Here is a 22,503-nt window from a genome sequence, read left to right on the forward strand (position 1 = left end):
GGTCTTCTGTCAAAATTGCAGCCTGCATGCACTCAGGTAAATCAGCATGTCCAACGGTCTGCGCCCAAAAGGCTGTGCTCAGCGCTCAGCTGCGGTGTGGGGCTGCTGGGGAGGGGGGAGCCGGGGAGTGGGAGGGCTGGCGGAGGGCAGAAGTGAAGAGCCAGCCTCTGGGAGGGAGCTGCTGGCGGGACTGGGGAAGCTGGTGGACTGGGAGCCTGCAGCTGGCTTGGAGGGTGCTGCATGGTGGCTCTGGCAGCCTAGCAGAGGGAGAGCAGGACAAGAGGGAGGATGCTGAGCTGTGGGGACCCCCAGGGTCAGACTGCGGGCAGAGCAGTGGCATCTGCAGGTAGAGGTGGCAACCCACTGCCACAAGGCAGTGTGGTGGCAATAAGTGTGATGAGTGTGGTCAAAGAGGTGTGGGTAAACTTAACCTGTTCTTTTCCCATGGTGTCTCGGCTTGTGGAGATGTTGAGTGCCTCTGTCTCCATCCCAGCTTGCCAGCAGCACACACGGCATGTGGTGAGACTGTGTGCTCCCCTCCATGCCCCACGCTGGGCTGTGATTCTCTGGTAAGCACTTTTCCTTCTGGTGATAAGGCAAGAGTCGAAGGTTAAGAGTCCAGCCCTGTGCCCCAGGCTGATCAGGAGTGCAGCAGGTCTGCAGCAGGCAAAGGTTGGCCATCCTGGAGAAAAGCTTATGTTTGGGTAGTGTGGGTGGATGAGCCTGTGTGGTACGTGGCAAGGCAGGGGAGCAAAATAGCACCATTTTGCCCATGGCTGAGGCTGTGAGGACCAGCTACATCTAAAGCTGGCTAGGCTGGCATTGTGCTTCCCACAGTCTGGCTGCCGTCGCTTTCTGGAGCTGTATTGTGGGAGCTGGGAAACGGGAGAGGCTGGGCTGAGGAGGCTCCTGGGCTGTCTGTGTGTGGCAATGTGAGCTTCAGGCCCTTTGCACCACCTCTCTGCCTAGCACAGAGGCGATGCCCTGTGCTGCAGCGTGCGCGTCACTGAAACTAATTTACTTGATCATTTTAATAAATGTAGAAGGGACATCCCAGTGTGCGAGTAATGGGGCACTAATCCATGCTAGCTGTGTTAACAGCACTCTAGGAAGGAATTAATGCCACATAATTCATTGCCCATGCAGCTCTCGCTCTCTTAATTATGGGATGTTCAATTTAGGGAGCCCATTCCGTGAGGGCTACTCAGCCTCTTTGGCTTTGAGTTGGGTCTCTGGCAGTTCTTACTTCCCTTGTCTGTTCACTACCGGTTTCCTCCCTGCTCCTCTGTTCCTTGTGCCATGCAGGTTCCCAGTTCCAGTGGCGCAGTTGTCCACTGGGCCATGGAATTTAACCATACCAAGACCTTCTGAGGCATCAGCACCTTTTTGATGCTGCTGGCTTGTCTGCTGCCCCAATGCAGATGCTGATGGAAGGTTTCCTAGGAAGATGCAAGCCCTGCTGCCATGGGAAGCCCTCCAGCTACACCCCTGCTTGGCTGCAGAAGCTTTGCTTGCCTGCTTTTGTTTGCATTTTTTCGCTCCTGAAAGCACTGCGTTCCTGGGGAGATACACTCAGGTTTTCACTTAAATCTCTTTCCTTTCTAGGTTAAGTGTGTAATGGTCTGGACTTGTTTTTTAAATACTCTATGAAATTACCGGCATCCTCTTCCCAGCCTCTGTTTTTCCTCCTCTCAGGCTGCAGGACTGCAGCAGTTCTCCTGCCCTGGGAGGGATGGGAGACCAGCTCTCCCCAGGAACTCCCTGGCCAGGGTGCTGGAGGCTTCATCATCCATCCATCATCTTTTATGGGACTTGGGGAGTTCTGTAGATTACAGCAAAATGCTGAGAGTTTGCAGTGACTTTGGGTTTGTTTTGCAAATAGTCATTCGCTGGAGCTCTGTTTGAACAAACAGAGCTCAAATAAGCTTTCCACTTCAGTGCATTAAAATCCCTTAATGCATTAAAATCCCCTGGCCGTGGACATTCAGGCTCTGCTGTGCCAGGTGCTGTATAAACAGTTATCAAGTGCTGGTGTCTGCTGTAAAATGATCACATCATTTGCTTCCCCTCGCTCGTCCGCGAGTTGAGTAGCTTTTGTTAGGGGAGATGATACTAGTCCTGGCATTTGCTGGCCATACAGCCAGCACCAAGGAAACCTGTAACTTTGCCCAATTTTAAACCCAGGAAGATTTTGACCCCTTCTTGCTGTGTAGCTGCAGTAGGAGCATCGGTTCCCTGGTGAGAAGCAGCAGTTTTCCAGCTGGGTCAGACAGCTGGGCTCCGTAGTTACTGGGCAGGTGGAGAGCTGAACCCAAAAGTCAAGGGAAAAAAAAAAAAAAAAGAGGGAGGAGAGAGCTAAACCCAGCTGTCCTGAGTCCCTCTTGGTGTGGTAGCATCTTCTCCCACCCGCATCACCCGACTTGTGCCAGCAGGTAAGAAGCAGCCCTCTGATACCTTTGTGTGTCCGTTTCAGCGTCTCACTTTCCAGCTGGGTGGTGGTGGTGGATGCTAGCAGCCTTGCTGTCTTCTCTTGGCGTGGCTCTTTGCGGTGGCTGCCTGGCCTCTTGGATGTCCTTCTGCAGGGAAGTGTGCAGCAGGGACAACAAGGGGGGGGGAGTTTGCCAGAGCTTGGAGTGGGATGTTGGAACCGCTTGGCACATATACTTGGTCAGAGCTGCTGCCTCAATAAATACAAATGTTCTATTGAGGGTATAGATATTATGCCAGGGTTACAGGCTTTCAGCAACCGGTCTCCCTGTATTTTTAGATTTGGTCTTATCCTGGTTAAATTGATAGAGAATTAGATTAACCTGAAACAAACTGTTCTTGTGGACATGCATATGAAAGCAAAAGGGTTACAGAAGTGTGTAGTAGCGTGGCGTGGTGGGTGAAGTTTGCGTGCAGTGGTTTGGAGAGGAGCCCCTTTCCCTGGCGAGCTGCGGGTGCTGGTCTCTCATGGCTTTGGCTGAATGGGGGACTCCAGAAAAGGCAGTTTTTAGTCTCTTGTCATCCAAGCGTGGGACTGCAAATGCTTTCATACTGCCCTGTGCTTGGCCCTTGATGTAACAGGGAGGGGAGCAGGTCAGTGCTGAACTGTGTGTAACCTCTTCCCGTACCTGCTTGTACCATCGCCAGCTCTTTCAGGGGCATTTTACTCTCAGGAATGCCTCTGGCCCTCAGGTTGTATCTCCAGAGCAGAAGTGTCAGTCTGAAAGCCACTTTGTTGGATGGGAGATGGTGTGGCTTAGGAAATCTGTAATTTAGGGGCAAATTTCATTCCAGAGGCAAAGGGCAAAGATATTTCCTCTGCTTCTGGCTCACTGCCCGGGTGGTGACTAGAAGGGGGAGATGGAGGAGAGTGGCTGAGTGCTGCTGAGATGTCCTGAGATGGTCAGTATGAGACTGATGAAAGTATGGGGAACCTGGTCCCCAGGTTGGAGGTGAGGAGGAGACAAGGACACCTCCAGAAAGCTGAAGGTTGGCTTCTGAAATTTTCTCTGGCATCCAGATTTCTTTGTGTGGTAAGTTCTACCAGCTCTTGTCAAATGGTAGCAGTTAAGGGTCTTGGAGGGAAACATTCCTGCAGAATCGGAGCTTCAGCGCTGTGCCAGTAGGTGCTGAGCTGAAATGAGTGGTCCAAAAGGTAAAGTCACACCAATAGCTTGGGGAGGGAGAAGCACTACTTGAAAGTCAACGTTGGCACAAGGCTGACCGTGGCCTGTCTGTTTGGGCTGGGAAATAGAGGAAGGATTGTAACCACTGGGAGAACTTTTTTTTAAGACTGTCCTTTAGAAACAGCAGGTATGTGTTGGAGGGAAGGGCTGAACAGGTCCTGTGATGGCACGTGATTTTCTTGGGGTGGCTGGGTGGACCTGCAGAGGGTTGGAGCTTCACATGGTGCGGTGTGAAATGTTCCCCGGAGTCTGGGAGCGCTGTGATGGATGCTGCTGTCCTGGATGCTGCTGTCCTGGATGCTGCGCAGAGCTCCTGTGCTGTCTGGCTGTTGCCCTTCCTACGTGCTGCTGGAGCCCGAAGACTAGCAGCTCTTCCCTCCTTGTGTGCGTGTGTATTTATATACACACTCACATTTATAAGGCTCCCTCTGGAGCTCAGTCTCCTCTGGGGAGACCAGGTGCTCCCTTAAGTCACTTGTTGCTCAGCTAGCCTCCCCCTGCAGCCTGCCCAGTAGGACCTGAGCTTCAGGAACAGCGTAAGTGTCTCAGCTTTGTCTCTTTGGTGTCTTTCTCTCCTTTCCCAGGAAGAAACTAAAGTGAAAAAGAAGTGACTGAAAAAGAAATTAAGGAACGATTTGAAGGAACAGATCCATTTCTTAACAAGATCAAGTTTGAATTAAATGGCTGATAAACAGATCAGGTAACTTTTTTTTTTTTCAAAAATCTTTGAGATGTTGGTTGTGCTTTGGATTTTTCTTTTAAAGTCTTTTGAACATAATCCCTTTTGGCGATACAGGAGGTTGGAGGAAATTACCTGGACATATCTTCTGGCCTTAAACAGTTCCGATTCCTTCTCTGCTCCTTTCTTACCTGCATTTTTTCAACCTTCTCTTATTTTCTGTCTTTACCATGTTGTCACATCTCAGCCTTCTTCAGTTCTTTTTTTCTCACTGCCTTTTTCTGTCCACCCTCTGCTTTTTACCCTGCATGCGTCTGTTCCTTTTTGCTTTTTCTTTCAAAGGTCAGCTTGACCTGCTGACTTCAGCTTGCTGACATCAAGGGAGCAAAGCCATCTCCTTGGCCAGCCCAGGATGCAATGCTTGTAATTACAAAGTCCACAGAGTTGCAACCTTGTACCCTTCTTCTAAAGTCAGTCAGTGCTTGAGTGACTCCAAGAACTTGAAATACCAACAATAATTAGTGACACTTAAGTGCACGGCTGGAACTTAATAACATTGGTCCTGGCCTATGCAAAGGCTGGATATGAGTCCTCACTGGAAATTAACTGGGATGTGTATTCCGAGTTCTACCAGTAGCTTCTTAAGAGCTGTGTCAGGTGGTCCTGCACGTGGGTTTAACTTTCTGCTGCTTGTGAAGTTGCCCCAGATAAATGACTCCTACATGCTGTGGGATTCCAGAACTTGGCAATGCCTGAATGCTACAGGCAAGAGGGCTGTCCCTTCTTGGTGTTTGCCGTGATTAGGGTATCTTCTTGTGTGCTCGCCTTCTGCAAATGAAAACAATCCTGAGCTGCGCTGATAACAAGACAGCGTTGTGGAGTGTTTATGTGCCTAGATTTGCCCGTCATCAGTTACCCAATTTGGAGAACATTTGGCGTTCTTCTCTTATACCCCTGAAGGACACGCTGAGATTCACCTCCATGGAGCCTGACAAGCCTATGTCCCTGATAGCCTCAGCAGAGCAAACGGCGCAGATATCAGTGGCCATTTGAAGCTTGGTATTTTGAAGATCTCCCCCACCCCCTCTAATGCACTCTTGGCAGCGTGAACAGGAGCTTGGCGGCTACGGGGACTAGTTAAAAGGGCTGAGGAGGAGCACTAGAAGAACTGGGATGCCTTTCTATCCCCTCTCACGTTAAACTGAGCAAATGGCTTTATTTGTACGCTAGCCTGTGTTGTCCCTGTTTCACTAAGCCCTGTGCAACTAGGTAGCGAGAGGTGGTAGCTGTGCAGAAGCTAAATAGGACAGAGAGACCAGGCACAGTGGATTCTCATCCCATGAGAGAGCAGAGAGCACTTGAAGTGAAAAGTTGGATGACTTAGTCACAAGGGAAAGAGCTTTTGATTCAGGTGCAGTGCCCTCTGTCTCGGGTTCTTCTTTGTGCCCCAGGTCCCTCACCTCTCCCACTTAGGTCATCTCTCCCTTCTGTGCAACCACAAGTCTGCAGTGGTCACAGGCAGCCAAGCCAAGGAGATCTGTCTGAGCTTGGAGGATCTACCAAACCCCTTTTCCCCTGCAGTGTGCATCTGTCATCCCTTAGCAAAATGAGATTGATACCAAAGGACTAAAATCCCCAGCCATGGTTTGCTGCAAGGTGAGATCAAGGGTATTGCATTTCTATATTTCTATAGTGCACGTGGAACTTGATCTCAGTGTCTTGCCAGATACTGCCACACAGTCTGTACTAGTCTCCCTCTGCAGTGCACATGGGGGGACCTGGATTGTTGGTTCAGGTGCCGTGGGGGTGTTGAGCAAGGGTTTCTCACCGGCAAACAGAGTGAGAGGCTCTCTGCACCCCACGTTACCCAGATTTTGGTTTGCCCAGGCACATCAGACTGTTCTCCTTCATGGCTGGGATCTGTGCTGAAGTTGGGGGATCTTTTGCACTGACTGTGCTGTCAGGCAAGATGTTTGCCCTGTGTCTGTGTCTCACTCCCACCTGATAGAAACCCTGTGGTGATTTCACTGTTGGAACAGGTTGAGAGAAGCAAGTGTCTGGCTGCCCTGGGTGTTTCAGGGACACTTAGAGAAGCAATGACAGTGCTGAGGCTGGAAAGGGGCACTGGCTGTGCCTCGCAGTCTGTGCCAGGCCAGCAGTGACTTCAGAGCTGAATCTGGGGAGGCTGATGTGATCCTGACTTGAAACACTCTCCTTCCTGGTGGGGCCTCCGTCTTGGCATACTTTTATCTGGTCTCTAACCTCCTCGTTCCATGTGACTATGGGTTAAATAAGGAGAGAGCCATGCTATGAGGTTTACTGTTTGAAATTTTCCCATTTCCTGAGAACAAGTTGAGTGTAGGAGTTTGCAGGCAAATCTATTCACTTCTTAGGCTGGTGCAAAGATCCCCGAGGCAACAGAGTCTTGAGTTGGTGAGATCTTGCAGTCTGGCCATGTGCTGAGCTCACACGCTGATTTGAGCCTGCCTTCCTAATGTACTGTACTTGATTTAATCTCATCAGCACCGTCTGGTTTGGGGCTGTGGGCTGAGCTCAGGTCTGCCTGCCTATCCTTGGCACCTCTTCTTCCAGCTGTGCCACCCCTGGGGCTGCATGTGTGTGTCGTATTGGTGTGGGTACTGTGGAGGAAAGAGCTGTGGCTGCAGGAGAGTGGAGGCTGAAAGGACTTTCCTGGAGTGTGAAGGTTATGCTTAGCATTTGTGGGCAAAGGCTTTTATTTTTTTTCCTCAAGCCTCTTTTGTCTGCTTCCCCCAGGGAAACCTGAAATTGAAACCCTGAGCCTCCGTATCCTGCACGAAGCTGAGAGGCAGCTCTTTGCATGGCCACTTATTGATCCTCTCTGCAGTTGCCCCTTGATGCAGAGCACTCTGCGGTGCTTCTGGGGGGGGACAGTGTTTGCAGAGCTTCACCCCACCATGCCGTGGCCAGCCTTGCCACTGCTGTTTCCAGTGGGTGATGCAGTCTGTGTCCCCGTCCAGAGCATCATGTCACCTCCTGAGGCAGCATGCCCATTCCCTTGCGGGAAGACTGCCTCGCCGGCTCACCCAGCTGCAATCTAGGACTGCTGTCAGTCAGTTTAATATCCGACACATCTTGTGTTCAGGGAGCCATGTCCTATGCGTTATTGGAGGCAGCTGACTCAAACAGGCTTCCTTTGTCTCTGTATATAGTGGTTTATCAAGCATGTAAGTGCTGGACACTTTTCATAATAGAGTTTGCTGGGAATCCGTGTTTAGCTGATCTAGCTTTCACTCGGTGCCACTTGCAAGAATTCCCTGTGGGAACACAAAAGCGAGCTGAAAAAGCCCTGCATTTTGGAAACACGTGCAGCCAGTCAGGTTTTAATTTCCCCAAGAGGTGTGAGCTCACGTCTTTACAGCTGCAGCCGTGCAGGCTGCCAGTCTAGTGGTTTTACCAGGCTGTTGGTTTGTGTGTGTTCCCCTCGCCCTGAGGGGGGTGTGTCTGGAAATGGTTTGTTTCATGAAGCTGCAGCCATCTGCTCTTTGCCCGTCAGCTGGGTGCTTCTGCTGGGCTCCTTCCCACATGACGGTAGCAGCTGACATGTCGGAACATCTCGGAGCATCTCCTTAGATGTGTACCTGACTGTGGTGCTGGGAAGCATTTGCCAGTAAACCTGTTGGCCTGGACGCCATCAGGGCCTGACTGATGTCCGTCCATGCGATAGATGGTCCAGCACTCCGTCTTCTCTCCTCTAGGGACAACAGAAACCCTTGGGTCCTGGGGAACAGGGTTTTTCCTTGCTCTTAGTGAGTTGTGGCTTAGCTGTTTGGCTCCACTCCACTCATCAGCAGTTTGTGCTAAGGCTGTGTGCTGCTTTCCCCTCCTACTCTGCATGTAGAGCAAGGGCCAAGCTTTGCCTTGAGGCAGAGCTCCCTTCGTGCCAGTGGGCGGATAGCCTTGTCACACAGCGATGTGTTAACTCTGGTCATGTAAAAAAGCTCCGTTCTTTCCTCTTTCTCTCCCCTGACGTTATCCCAGTGCTAAGATGTCTGTTTCTCTGCATCTCGTCCTCTTGCAGTTTACCTGCCAAGCTGATCAATGGAGGGATAGCTGGGCTGATCGGGGTCACCTGTGTATTTCCCATTGACCTGGCAAAAACTCGCCTGCAGAACCAGCAGAATGGCCAGCGGATGTACACCAGCATGTGAGTACTGCCTGCACGGGCAGCATCCCCTGGGGCTTCTGGCAGGGAGTCCTTCTGCTTTGTTACCGAATTTCTAGGAGCTGGGCTGTCCCCAGGAGAGCCATGGGACAGTCTTGAACCAAGCTGTGCGGGAGTGGATCGAGCAAATAAAGCAGCTATTCAGGCTGCTGAGCCCCACAGGTGACATCTCTGCAGAGGGCACGTCTGTTTGCATCGCTTGCTTGGGAGCAGCACGTTTGCTGCTGTCAGGGCTCAGGACCAAAACACAAGGTGCCCTGTTTGGTTCTCTGCTGGGCCACGATCAGGTGCCTGAGGGAATTTCTGCCTCTCTTCTGTTTCCATCACCCTCATATTGGAGGTCCTTCCTTTGCTGGGTCAGCTTTAAAAAGAGGGAGCAGTCGCATGTTCCCGTGCAGACCTTTTGAAGGATCACAGGCTGACACACGCTGTAGTTAACCCAGCAGTCCTGTGTCCAAAAACAGGTGCTGCAGACTGTAGGAAAAGAAGGCATGAATATATCCAGCCTACCAAATTCACCTGGGATTTGTGTGGGATGCTGTGTACCTGCTATGGGAACGTGCACCACACTCGGCACAAGATGCTTTATCCTAGGAACCAGAGTCAGGTCTCAGTTTTCTGTAAGCAGTGGTGACATTGAGGGGAGTAGGACTGATGATATGTGTCCTGTCCTGCCACTTTGTTCAGTAGTAGTGTTACTTGCTCCTCCACACCAATATTTTCCTCTTTCTTGCCCAGGAGAATTTGAGGCAGAGCGGGAACAGGAAGGAAATGCTTTGGATGTTGATGGTTTTAGTCGCCAGGCCTCCTTGCTCTAGCTGTGATGTGTAATTATGTGTTGAGCTCAGGCTGTAGGCACTGGCGTGCCACAGCAGACTGGTGCTTCCCTTGACAGTTACATCGTCCTCTGCTCCCTGCACTGTTTGTGCACCCAGGCACGCTGGCAGGACACGGCCTGCAGTCCTGCCTTGCCTCCCCTTTTTGTTGTGTCCTGCTTCTGCCGCTGCTGCAGATTGCTTTTCCTCCCTAAGGATCACTTCTCCCCCAAACTGATATGTGACAGCAACAGGAGTTCAGGCAGGATGGAGGATTTGTAGGCTCCCCTTGGGAGTGCCTGCCAGGATGGCTCTTCTCTGGAGGGGAGCTTAGCAGGAGAGAGATTTTTAACCTCCAGCAGTCGAGTGCAGATCGGCTCTGTAGCCAGAAGTTGGTGTGGGATGAGGTGCCGTTAAGGAATGCACAGGATATACCTTGTATATTTGAGCTGGCTCCTCCTAAGAGTCTGCGGCACAGCCTGGACGTGGATGAGTAATGCCTGGAGGTGTTCCTCTGGCATTGGCAGCAGCTGTGGGAAAAGTGAGCTTGGGCTGGTGGGGATAAGCAAAAGGGTCTGTTGATGGCCAAGAAAGCAGCAGAGACAAGGAAGTAATGGAATAACACTTCCTGTAGATAATATCAGGCTATCCTGTGTCCTGTCTAAGCAAGCAAGGGAAAAAGCACTAAGAGGATGCTGTTACTGTGGAGCATGTCTTCAGAGACAGCCTTACGTTAGCTAGGGGTTTGGGAGGGCTTGCCTGGGCTCCCCAGTTACAGGGGCTTATTTTTCGAGAAATACTGTATACCCATTGATACCAGATCTCGAAGCTGTCTGCTGCGTGCCCAGGAAGGCAGCAAGTTCACTTAAAATGTTGGCTGTCTTGCTTTTAAGGCATCATGCCTTGCCTCTACTTAGCTCGAGAGATCTTTGGCATCAGGGGAGCCTTTCCCTTGAAAGGGTGAAAGACAGCCCTGAGGGCTGGAGAGAGCTGGGCTTTTGGGCGTACTGTGTATGATTTTAGTTGGCTGTTGGCTTCCCTTTTCCAGGGAGAGAAGGGAGCTGGGCTTGGCCTTAGCTCCGCCTGGCTCTGCTGCAGCTCGAGGGGCCGATGTGCGAGCCTTACAGTGAGGCAGCGGGGCTGTGAGAGCGTGGGGGGGGGGGCAGCTCTTCCCGCTCCCCTCTGCCGTGGCTCCTTCGAAGCAGCACCGCTGGCTCAGAGGAAGGGCATTTTCCCCAGTATTGGGGTGGAAAGTCTTGATGGGGGGGATAGGGCAAAGGTACCCTGAGATTCCTGAGGCTTGCGAATGAGTTGCTGGGGCTGCTGCCAAGAATGCCGTGGGTGTGTGTAAACTGTGGGAGCTGGGGTGGGGACTGTGAAAGATGAGGTCCCAAAGGGTGTGGGGAGCCCCAGCAGAGAGGGGAAACTCATTGCCATGACGGGCAGCAATGCAAGATGGGCTCTTCACAAATAATGCAGGGCACTCTGGAACAGCCTTGACCCAAGTAAAGCAATAAAGCCCTCGAGGGAACTCTGTATTTCCATCTCTCCCACCTCAGCACTACTGCAGAGTGGAGATGAAGTTTACTTCTTGTGTTGCCAAATGTCTTTGGAAATGTATTCTTGTTTTCATCAGCTACACTTCCCTTACCGCTACATAAAAGGGCCTTTTGTTCCTTAATTGTGCACACAGGCGTGCCCCTTCCCCTATGGCACAGCAAATACCTGTCCCTTCCCAAAGACCCCAGAGCAACCTTCAGCCGTCGCCCCTGCTCCAGGCAGCCGTGGTCCGGAGCGGGAAGCTGCCGGGGACCTGCTCTGCCTTCCTGAACTGCACCTCTGAATTTGTTAGGTGTGTGCCTGGGCCTTCAGAAGGCTTTGAGCCATTCCAGTGCTCTGCACATTTTTCCCATTTGCGGTAAATGTAGCTGAAACAAAGAAACTGACAGTTTTCCCCTCCGAGCGGCATCCCCCCCAGCACCCTGCTGCGCTCTCCCCAGGCGAGAGCCTGCGTGTTCCAGGCCTGCCGTGGGACCCCGTGTGTTAAAAGCAAGTGCTTTAATCTGCGTGGGAGGTCACAGGTGACTGAGAGTTAAGGTCATCTAGCCTGTGTGTGCCTTGTGTTAAATTTCACGGAGTGAGTCAAGCAAGTCAGCACTGGGGGTTTTGGCCCCCCTTATTTCCCTTCCACAGCCGGATTTAAAAACATGTGCACGGGGATCGGCTTGTCGGAGCTTCTGGTGTGCGTGTGCCACAGGGGACCCTGGATAAACAGCCCTCGGGGTGACGCTTTTCCCTTTTGTGTTTCTGGAAAGCAGCAAGCTCGTGCGGGGTGAGCCGGGGGGTGGGTTTCAAAGCCCCTGTGAGTTAGGGGCTGGAACTGGACTCAGGCCTGAACAGTGGTGCATTCGGTGCCTGACCAGGTTCCCTTCTCGGCTCAGGGTTTTGCTGACAGATCGTAAATGAAAACCACACCAAGAGATTTGTTTTGGTTTTCTCTGCTCTCATCCACCTTTTGAGCTCCTGTGGTTTCTCTCTCTCTCTCTCTTTTGTTTGCAGGTCTGACTGCCTCATTAAAACGATTCGGTCGGAAGGCTACTTTGGCATGTACAGAGGTAAGTAATGCTGAGTCAGGCACGGCACAGCTTTTGCGTTGGAAGCACTGGTGCGTAAGTGGGAGGAAAAGCCCGTATTCTCTGGCTTAAAGAGCAGTAGCCTAGCAATATCCTTAGATGTTGAAAGGTGCAGCTGTTTCTGAAAATAAACTCCACGCCAAGTATCTGCTCAGCTATCTACCACTGAGGGCTTGAGTCCTCCCCTTGGCTGTTTTGCTGTAAAACCTCATCGTTTACTGAAGTTCATCTTTACTAGCAGTTTAAGCGAAGCTGCTGGACTTTGTTTCAGGACTGTGCGTATGTGTTTCCCAGCTTGGGCATGGTAACTGTTGTCAGACGGGCAGCAGCAAACCTCTTGAAGTGTCTTACTTTGTGCTTGATGATTGAATTTATGTCAAAGCCCACCATCAATGCGGTCAAGCCAGCTGTCCCATCTAGTTGGTAGCTTGTCTCCAAAACTAGCTGCCTCTCAAGCACACCCAAGTACTCTGTTCAAGAATTAAGGCAAGCTGCAATTAAAAAAAAATAATATTCAGAATAACATGATTCCAGAAAAATTTCTCTTGTGGTAGTAAGAAAATCAGAGGTTGGTTCATGTTGGAGCTTCAGCTGTTTGGTCTTGTGTGCTAACCTGCTAGAAATCTCCTGGCTCCTTGGCTGAGGCTGTCTGTTGCAGCAGTGAATTCCTCAGTTGATATTTTACCTTTTCTAGTTTAAATGCAATATCCTTGAATTTTTTTAAAGATTTTGAGGAGAGAAGAACAGCGGGCCGAACTCTGGCTTGACTGATAGGAGAGGAAAATGTGGAATACCTTCTTGGCTTTCAACACAGTCCGGCCGGCTTAGTTGGCAGTGAACCCTGGTTCATTTTATATACTGGTATTCAATTGCCTGAATATGCAGGTTTTATCTCTGAGGTGTTCAGATAGCATTCTTTGTGGCACTCTTTACTGATAAAGCCGGATTAAAGTACTGCTGTGATTAAGTGAGTCCTTGCTCTTTGTTTTTTCAAGCCAGAGTCCGGAGATGCTGGTGCCTTGCTGTTGGCAGCGGGAGCGTCTCTTGCCGCTGGTCCCAGAGCTCCCAAGGAAGCCAGGGGCTTCGGCCAGCCCTGGGCGCGGTGCTGGCTGTTGGGGCAGTGCCTCTTGCCCAACTCCCTGGTGGGCGTTTCGGGGGAGTGCGGTGGATGCTGGGGATGGATTGGCTGCTTTGCAGCAGCTTTCCTGGGAGCAGGCAGCAAGACAAATAACCCCGAGGCAAGCTCCATCTTCGTTGCTAGCGGTGGCATGTTCCCCCTTGATTTTTCCCAGAAGCTGGCTGCTTCTGTGTTCCTAGCCAGGAGTGGAGCATGCATTAACTTTGGCTATAAGTATGCAGTGGCAGGCTGCTCGCTGGGGAGTGGAAGGAAGAAGCTGCTCCTGGAAACTTAGAGGGAAGACTGTAGGACCCATCAGGACTTTTGGGAGAGACGGCTCAGTCCTGTAAGGTGTAGGGTGATAGAGGGGATGTGCATCTTCAGGCCACTTTTCACTCCTAAGCAGAAATCTCAAAGGGTGCAGAGGGTTTTGCATAGCTCTTGCTTTTCCCTGCCATAATGAATCTGGTCGGCATTGTCCATGTCCCACTAACTTTGTACCCACTCTGTTCAGGGAGCTGATAGAGGCTTGAATTTATTTGTCACTGCTGACTGTTACATGGGGAGCTGGGTTTGGGAGGGCTTTTGTGAATAGCTCCATCTCCTTCCAGAAATTCATAGATATTTCAGCGTGGCCAGGGTGCAAAGGTGGGTCCTCCAAGTATGGCTGTCCTGGTCTGCGTGCTTCAGTTCTGTGAGATGACGTCAGCCCCCCTTCTATCTCTCTCTTGGGGAGAGCTTGAGCAGGTAAAAAAAATCCAGGATTTGTGAAGAATGTGGGTACTTCTATGGGAAGAAGGTAAAAAGACTGCTTAGCCCTGCAGATAGGGGAGGATGAAAATCAGATGATGAGATTGGTTCCTGCTCCCTCCATCTGTCCCAGTTTCCCAGCAGAAGTTGCTGTATGACTCACAAGCTCTTATTTTCAACCTTTAAACCGAAATGGGGAGGATTATATGTAAATGAGCTGAAGTGGCAGCTGCTGTGCCCCATGGAGGAGTCACAAGCGCAGCATTGGTCCCTGCAGGGCACTTGGCCTCTGTCAGAGGACAGGACGGGTCTGCTTGGGCACAGCCGTTCCCACTGTGCGACTTCAGGGCTCCTTCACGTGGGACTCGAAGCTCCTCGGTGCGGACAGGAGAGAGGCCTGAGCTTGTAGGATGCTTTTCTGCAAATCATCTCTTAAGGGCTGCGTGTGGGCAGACAGTCCTTGCTCTGTATGAGTAGCCCATAGCAAGTTGTGTGATGCATGAGGCAATCCCACGATTTCTCTCAAGTTCTTCCCCCAGCATTACGGGGATTCTGAGGCTTGTTTGGGGGGGGGGGAAGAATGGGAGCTTTTTTCTCCTGTTTTTTTCTGGAACATTAGGTAACCTCAAAGCTGTGTGGTGGTGTCTAGTGCTGCCTGTGCTCAAGGGATGACTGTTCTGCCTTCAGATGTGATGCCAAGGGGATGAATCCACAGTGCTCGTGGGCTCCTGGACCACGCGGGTGCCAGTGAAAGCGGACCTTGGAGAGGGGCTCTCTCTGCTCCCTGCTGCAGTCCATCCAGAAGCCACCTACAGCTCTCAGCATGTGTCCTGGGAGGTGCCGCTGCTGTTTGTAGGCCAGCTGTTCAGCCCAGCTGGCAAAAGCTGAAGGCCTTGATAATTCAGGGAAATGCCCTCTGCTGTGGGTGACGTTTGGAGGATAGCCGCAGCTGAGCTACACTAGCGTGGCAGCTTTCCCTGGCCTCTGCTAATAATACCTCCCACTGCACCAGTGCTGCACTGGGAATAGCTCGATCCCCGTTATGTAGGTTGCTGATGGTATATAAGGGCTTCTATGAGAAATGTGTCTTAATAACAAACCCCAAGGCTTGGTGAGAAGAGGGCATTTGTAAGTTCAGTTGGCAAACAACTGGTTTTGCCTCTACTCGATTTCGTTCTTCATAGTGCTTCTATACTTCTTTTCAAAATAATTTCTATTTGTTAATGATTGCAATTTATTTTTGCACTTTGTTTGTCTGTCACTGCTTTTGGTACATGTAGTGTTGCCTGTAGGCCAAGGTTAGCTTTAATTACGGAGATAGTCATTGGCATAGCTAGAACTGAAGAGCTATGAGATTTTGTAAAAAGGTAGAAAACGCCGTGGAAAGCATACAGCCAGCAGCTGAAGTATCTGATTTCTCCTCCTCCAGTGAATTGAAGCTGTTATGGATTATTGAGGACAGGGATTATCCACTCTCTGCTAAGCAGCTTTACTGAAAATATCCAAAGATGGAGGAGAAAACCCAGGTTCATTAACTTTTCTCTGTATATTGTGTGGTTTTGCCCTCTACTTTATTTGCAGTTGAAGGAGAAATTGCTGTGAAAGCCTCTTGGTTCCTGGAGCATGTGGAAGCGTACTTTTTTGCTTACCTTTCTTGCTTGATGGTTTGGAATATTTTTTTTCTTTCTTTCAATTAACCCTTTGCACTGGTGTTAGAGTAGTGGGTTTATTCTTTTTTTTTTTCTTTCTCTCTCTGTTTTTCCAATGAAATGGTTATTCATGCTGCGTGTCAGTAATGTACAGTTGTTTTACTTTCTAGGCATTAGGAGTGAGGTTGAAATTGTCTTCAAGCTGGCATTCAAGGAAACACTTTACAAGTAGCCACTTCCACTTAAAAATCAGGCTGGGTGGATTTGCTTTGTAGATCCTGATATGATTGATGCTAAAAGGTGGAGGCAGAGCGTGAGGGTCGTGTCTGTGTGGCTTCTCATCACGTGGAAGAGCTGTGGCAGGGGGACGTGATGTGCAGGAACATCGGGCTGAAGCAGCGCAATCACTGGTATGCTTCAAAGTTTGCAAAAAGCCAGGAGTGTGAGAGAGCTGCCCTGCTCCATGCTAGTCAATGTGGCTCCTGCAGATGGGGATGACATTTGTTGCGTGTCATGGCCAGTGTGGAATGAATGCATTGGCTTAGCTTGCTACGAGGTGGTGTTCCTCTGTATTTTCTGCAAAATCTCTGAACGTGACAGTCAGAAGGGGGGAAAAAGTGCTGGGCTTCCCAGCCCTGCCCAGCAAAGGCTGTCTGTTTCTGTCTCCTTGCTGTGATTTCCTGCACGATGGAGATGTGTCCTCTGAGCAGAGGATGTGGAGCCAAGGACTCCTGTGCCCTGGTCCCGGTTGTACTGGTCCCAGTTTCAACTTTACTTCCTGGTCTGAGGAAAGTCCTGCTAAACCTATGTCTTTCCATGTCTAATTTAGGAGTTCTTTGTTAATTTTTAGAGAGAGCAGAGTCCTTCCTGAGGAACAGAGAACTGAATTGCTTTTCTTTGGTGTGTTGAGCCCTTATAGCTCCTGTCAGCTTGTGTTCAAACCTCCTGAAAAATGAACCCTGCCAGGTCTTGAGAGCCTAGTGGGAGTGCAGGCTTCTCTGTCTGCTTCTCTTTGGAAAATGGAGCGTTGGAACAAGTTGTTTAAATCTCTACAGCAAGCATAAATGCAAAAGGTATACCCTAGTATTTGTGTTTGTCCTTGCAAAGGTGTTCACAGGCCGTTAGCGAGTCTCAAGCAAAGGTCCTCTGGAGGGCTTGGAGCTGGGTATGCTTCAGTGCAGGCAGGCAGAGCTTGTGGTCATCCACCAGAGGACTTTGAGCCGTAAGATTTAAAGGGAGGAGAACATTCTGGAGCGCTAATCTAATGGTGCAAACCCCAGTATGCTCAGAAGGGACTGGCCTTCCCCTCACCCCGTGTCCCCCAGGGCAGCTTGAAAGCTGCTTCCCAGCCGCTGCTGCGTTGCACTAATGCGGCATCGTCGGTGCCCCCCAGCAGCTGGCCAGGCCATGCAGACCTTTCATTGTTGCAGGCACAATGCGGGGATTTGCTGGTTGTTGCCCCTGACAAAAGGCCTCTCCGGCGCGTGGTGGGGGAGCCAAGGCTTGTTTACACCCCAGGTCCCCCAGCAAGCCTTGTCATGGTGCTGGGAGGGGGATCTCTGCGCGCTGCAGCGTGTGGGGGACAAAAAGCCACTTCAGCTGGCTGCTCTGAGGGTGACACCCAGTGGTGACACACGAGGGAAGCCACTTGACTCCCAGGGGTGGCCTCGAGCTGGGTGACTTCTGCGAGGGTGAGCCAGTTGCCTTCAGGCAGCCTCCAGGTCTTCCAAGGGCTCTGCCTTTTCTGGGCTGCCTGGGAAGCAAGCTGCTCTCTTTGGGGGTGGGGGGGACAGGGACACTGGCAAGAAGGCGGGGCGGGGGTCTTTTGCTTCTCAGCATCACGAAATATTTGCAAAGGAGTTGGGACTGGTTATTAATCCAACTTGTACTCCTTTCTTGAAGGTCTGGTCTGCATCTTTCTGGATTCATAGGAATGCGTCCTTGGACGAGAGAAGAAGATGCATGTATACGTGGTGGGAGTAGTAGCAAAGCTAAAGAAATTATAAAAAGCATTGCAAATGGAGTAGAAACACGTCGGGGGGTGGTGAAAACCCCCACGGTGCTGGGTGGTGTTTCACGTTTCTAAATCCTTTTGGTGCATTGGGAGCTCTCCTTCATCAGTCCTTGGTTTTGAGCAGGGTTTACAGCGCATTCCTGAAAGATCCGGTCAACAGCGCCTTTGTTCTCATTCTCCAATGGCCCTTTCCTCTTTTCCTTGCCCAGGGGCTGCGGTGAACCTGACTCTAGTGACACCAGAAAAGGCTATCAAACTGGCAGCCAACGACTTCTTCCGGCATCATCTCTCCAAAGATGGGTGAGTAGGGGGTGCAGGAGGGGCGCAGACTTTTCACATTCAACTTACAAGACAACAGCTCCTTGGAGAAGTCTGGGGTGACATCGGGGCAAAGGTGGAACGGGGTGATGTGACGACTGAAATACAAGTTGCCCTTCAACGGCTCAGCCGGTGATTACATTTGGGCTAAGGATGTAATGTCTAAAACGGGAAGTGAAAAGCACTCCACTGAATGACTGCTTTTTATTCAAGCTTCTAAAAATAGCCCCAGATCGAAGCCAAGGTTAGCAGATCCAGAATTTGTAGGCAAAATATTTGAGAGGAACCCAATGGCACTGGTCGCTGCTGAAACAGCTGATGGGAGGACCCTTGTCCCAGCATCCTATTGGGTGCCGTTACGCTCTTTCTGGCTTGAACAGATGGCAAGTTGAGTTCTGTAGACCCCAAACTTAGCATCCCTCTTGTCCTTGAAAAGGACCTGGCAGAGACATGGTGGATCTGAATTGACAGAGGGCACTTGCAGCATTGCCCAGCAGCTGACCTGCAAATAAACGCTGAAGGAACAAAATTATCTTGTTTAGCTTGCGAGTGGAGGTTGGTTCGTGTGAATTAAATGTGAGTAAAAGATGCTAGCTAAGCAGCTGAGAGGGGCTGGACCCTTAATATTTAATGCTGTTTTCACAAAGATATTTCCCTTGCAATTTGGAGAACGCTTGTGTTTCCCTTCAGACAGAGACCTTTCTCCAGAGCCAGCCGGTGAAGGACGCTCTCTCCAGCCCTCAGTGACAGTAGTTAGAAAACAGCCTGCTTGGGACATGATCCTGACTCTTCCCATCAGCAGTGATGGGGTGGAGCCTCACGGAAAATGCAAAGCTCTACCATAATTACTTGATTTAACAACTTCCCGTAACGTAACACACCACATCAGTCTCGGCTGCTGGAGATCAGTGGCCCAACAACTTCAGTGGAGGCTGTGGACTGACACAGGTTTAGGATCTAGTTTTTTCACGTACCTAATTTTTTCTGTTCTGGAGCCTTTCAAAAAAAGTAGCAGCTAACATACGCCTGTGTGACTCATCGGCTCGCAGCTGTTCATGATTTTCTGTCTCTTCAAATGCTGTCTCCTGTGCTCTGCTCAGACGGTGGGAGGCAATGATGTCCTCATTGCTCCTTGCTCCTACGAAGTGGTGGGTCTGATCCTGATCCCAGCAGCAGCCAACGTGACAGGCCTTGGCGTGCCGCAGCGGACAGGAGCCCAGCTAGCTCTTTGCCACCACCTACCAAGTGAGGACCTAGTAGGTTGCACAGGGAGGGCCAAGCCTGTCACACCTCGTACCACCACCGAGAGAGCAGCCCATGGAAGAAATCAGAGCAGCGTTGCAACGTATTTGGAGTTCTGTGAGCGCAGTCGCTGCTGTGATGTTTCAACCATGACGTGCCTGTCACTAGGTGTCCTGCACCGTGAGAGGTGAAGGCTTCCTCACGGGACAAATGCGTGTGTCCTCTTGGTGCTGAGGCAGGCTATGAGCAGGTGTCTGGGTACGTGGGGTGCAGCAGGGGTCTTCACCCAGACCTCCTCCAGTTTGGCTTCTGGGTTCCTGGCTGATCCACGCATGATGTGGATGACGTGCTCTGCTTGATTCAGAATAAAGGAGCGAGGGAATTTTGCCAAGAATAAAAGACACCCTGTTCTCCTAAAACATACGTACCGATGGAACTGGCACTACAGGGACCTGGAGCAGGAGTGTGATACCACTCGGGTAGTAGGGAGCCTTTGTGTCTCATCACAACGCATTTTCAACTCCTTTAGAGAAAAGAAAGGTTGGGCCACAGTTAGGTGACAAGAGCTAGGCAGCATGTGGCGTTGGGGTCACTCATCTCATGCAACCACCGGGCAGGGCTTGGACGCGTGAAATCGTGTCAGCTCTGCTTGTGAGGCTAGCCAGTGTGACCTGAACAGAGGGGCAGAGCCTTGATACTGCTGTGGTAGATGGTTTAAGGTGTTTTGAACTAGAAATGTCACTCCAAGATGTGATGTGAAAGAAAACGCCGTGCGGGTTGGCTGTGGCTGGTACAGGCTCTGAACCTGGGACCTGGCTGGAAGGTCTGGTGCGTGCTGCGCTGCGTGAGAAGCAGGGGGTGATGGAAAAGGCCGTGACGTTACCAGTTGGGATAAAGGACCCTTAGAAACTGCGGGGCAGCTGCGTGTCACGGGATCCTTTTCCTTCATGCTAGGGAAATCCCAGGCCTGGGGATGGAGGATGTGACCTGCTGGAGGGGTTGTGCCTGGCTGTGCTGCAGTCGTTGCATGGTGCCCTGCCTTTGGCAGTTCACGGGCAAGTAGGAGTGATGGCGAGGGGCTCTTTCATGGAGTCCTGAAGCTCTGTGTCCCCAAGGGTTTGCCTTGCCCTCGCTCCCTCTTTCCAAGCTGTTTGTAGTCTGCAGGTTTTTCCCTTGAGATTCTTCTGTCCCTTCCTACCCAGCTGTCTTTGTAAGACAGGGCAGGATTCCTGTGCTGGAATCCAAATGCCTCTCCTACTTGGAGCAAAACAGGGTGTGTAGCTGCTAGCACATCGCAAGGCTGGGCCACCTATTTCACAACTCCAGTCAGAGCCTAGATACAAACAACAAAATAGCCCGGGGTTAGAAAGGTGAAGATTCAAGCTGCCTGGCATGTCAGTGTGGTTTCATTTCTGGATATGGAATTGCAACAGTCAAGGTGTTACATGGTGTGAAGTGCAGCTGAGGGAGTTAAGCTCAGCGTAAGGCTGGGGGCTGTTTTTTCACAGTAAGCCACCAAGAGCTTGCTTCAGCCCCACCAAAGTGCTTTTTGCACAAGCCCGACTATCTGCTGCTATACAGATGCTTAGGCCAGCATCCCAAAGGATGCTCTGGTGCTGTTCTGACTCAGAGCTGCAAAAGTCTTCTAGTCCTGTTTGACATTGAATGCCTTTGTTGCTAAGCTTCTAGCACTTGCTTGAAATGCGTTGCATGAATTGGAGATCCTTGTCCGTTAGAATGTGCGTGTTCCATCAGTGTTTGCTGATCCAAATGTGCTGAGTGGGTCCTCCACGTGCAAGGGGAAGAAGCATGTGTGGACCAGAGTTTTTGGCAAATCCAGCGTGACCCGAACCAGCCTCAAGTTACAAAACAACTTTTAGTGTGCATTAATTTTTATTATTATTTTGAATCCTTTGAAAAATTTAGTGTTGAAACGAACTTCCTTTTAAACTGCTAAGAAAAAAAGTGGCATAAAGCCCATTTTCAAAAGGCCAGACTGAAAACAACGCCTGTTGTGTAGGAAGCTGCTGGCTGCAAATGGCTGGAAGAGTATTTTGGGGATGTATCGCTGCAGGTTTGTGCTAGGCTCCTTTTTCCCTGGCCGTGCTCTTGGATGCTGCTGGAGGTGGAGTACTGGGGCAGCAGGACCTCGCTTGGGACCTTGTGTCCTTGCTGGTGCGCCCATCTCCCTGAGGCTAGAGATGTCTGTTCCCACAGCCCCCTCTACCCTGGAAGTAGCTTGGGGGTGCATTCCTTCCCATAAAATGATTTTCCCCCTCCTTTTGGTGCAGGATGTGTGCTGACAGGCTAGGAGACTTGATTTCTGCTTCTTTGCCTGTTTCTATTGGTGTTGTGACCGTTACGATAGCCTACTGCTTGCAGCTGCTTCTTTCGTGAGGAGACAAAACTGCGTTGGTCCTCCCAAGCTGATTGGAAAGGAGGAAAACCAAGATAACGAAAAACCTGAATGGTACCCGGTGACCCTGGTTGAGAAGGGCAATAAGGGTCAGATATTGTCCTGTGACCATTTTGGCCCGAGGGTCTCTGCAGTTCCCAGGAGAAGTAGAAGAGGTGACCCACAGAAGAGTCTTCAGGCAGGTCCTTGTCCCTGTGGCACTCTGCTGGCTGGACCACGTGGCTGGGGAAGGCAGGACACGAGACAGAGGGGAAACTTCCAACCTTCAGGCTGCTGGAAGCAGATGGGATTTTTTTATTTCTTCTGTATTTCTGAAGCTGGATATGTTGGGACACCCATAATCTGTTAAAAAAGCAGCAGCTTCGTTGTCCAGAGCAGAGGATGCGAGAAGAGGAGTCGCTAGGGCTAAGTGAAGCACTTGAGTGTGAAACACTTGGCTACGAAGCTACAAAAGCAATTTAAATTGGTAGGACACCAGCATGCATTTAAAGTACGTTGTTGATTTTTGGGTGCTCAGTGTGTGAGGCCTCTTTGACAAGTGGTAGTATTGCCTGGGTTTTATGTCCTTTTTGAATTTGGGTGTTAAACACTTCATAAACCCCAGTCCATTAAACACGAAACCTTATAGGACTTTTTAATCTCCAAAGTGTTAAGTGCCAGACAGCTGTTGTGTTTGCCATGTGTTTGCCAGATTTTGTTGGGTTTTTTTAGGTTCTTGCTTAAATACTTTGCCTTGGCTGCTGTGAAAAGTGTCCCACGGCTTCTTATAAAAGCAATTTCTTGCTCATAACTTGCTCATAAAAACTCTCCAGCGTCCCTGGATGAGTTTCCTGCTGGTCTTCTCCAAGGTGTGTTATTCCTTTCCATCTTTTGACCTCTTTAATCTTGACCTTCATTTTGTTTGCTGTTCTGGAGCAAAGGCTGGCAATCTGCTGATTTTGCAGCTTGGATTCCTAGGAAGACTAGCACGGTCGTGTTAATTGTGTCTTTGC

The 22,503-nt window shown here is 50.5% G+C and overlaps 1 protein-coding gene across 6 annotated transcripts in view; it reads left to right on the plus strand.

The window, feature by feature from the left end:
* Positions 1–22,503, plus strand: part of SLC25A22 (solute carrier family 25 member 22) — a 52,250-nt gene that overhangs the window by 18,574 nt on the left and 11,173 nt on the right. For all 6 annotated transcript variants that reach the window (XR_005829868.1, XM_040608104.1, XM_040608108.1 and 3 more), the window contains exons 2-5: positions 4,259–4,374; positions 8,414–8,539; positions 11,932–11,987; positions 17,745–17,835. Coding sequence is in view for 5 of the 6 variants with exons in the window: in XM_040608104.1 (XP_040464038.1) it covers positions 4,355–4,374; positions 8,414–8,539; positions 11,932–11,987; positions 17,745–17,835 (293 nt within the window). In the remaining variant the exon portion in view is untranslated. The remainder of the gene's footprint in view (positions 1–4,258; positions 4,375–8,413; positions 8,540–11,931; positions 11,988–17,744; positions 17,836–22,503) is intronic.

This window comes from Falco naumanni, chromosome 10, assembly GCF_017639655.2.
Source record: "Falco naumanni isolate bFalNau1 chromosome 10, bFalNau1.pat, whole genome shotgun sequence".
NCBI classification, from domain to species: Eukaryota; Metazoa; Chordata; class Aves; order Falconiformes; family Falconidae; genus Falco; species Falco naumanni.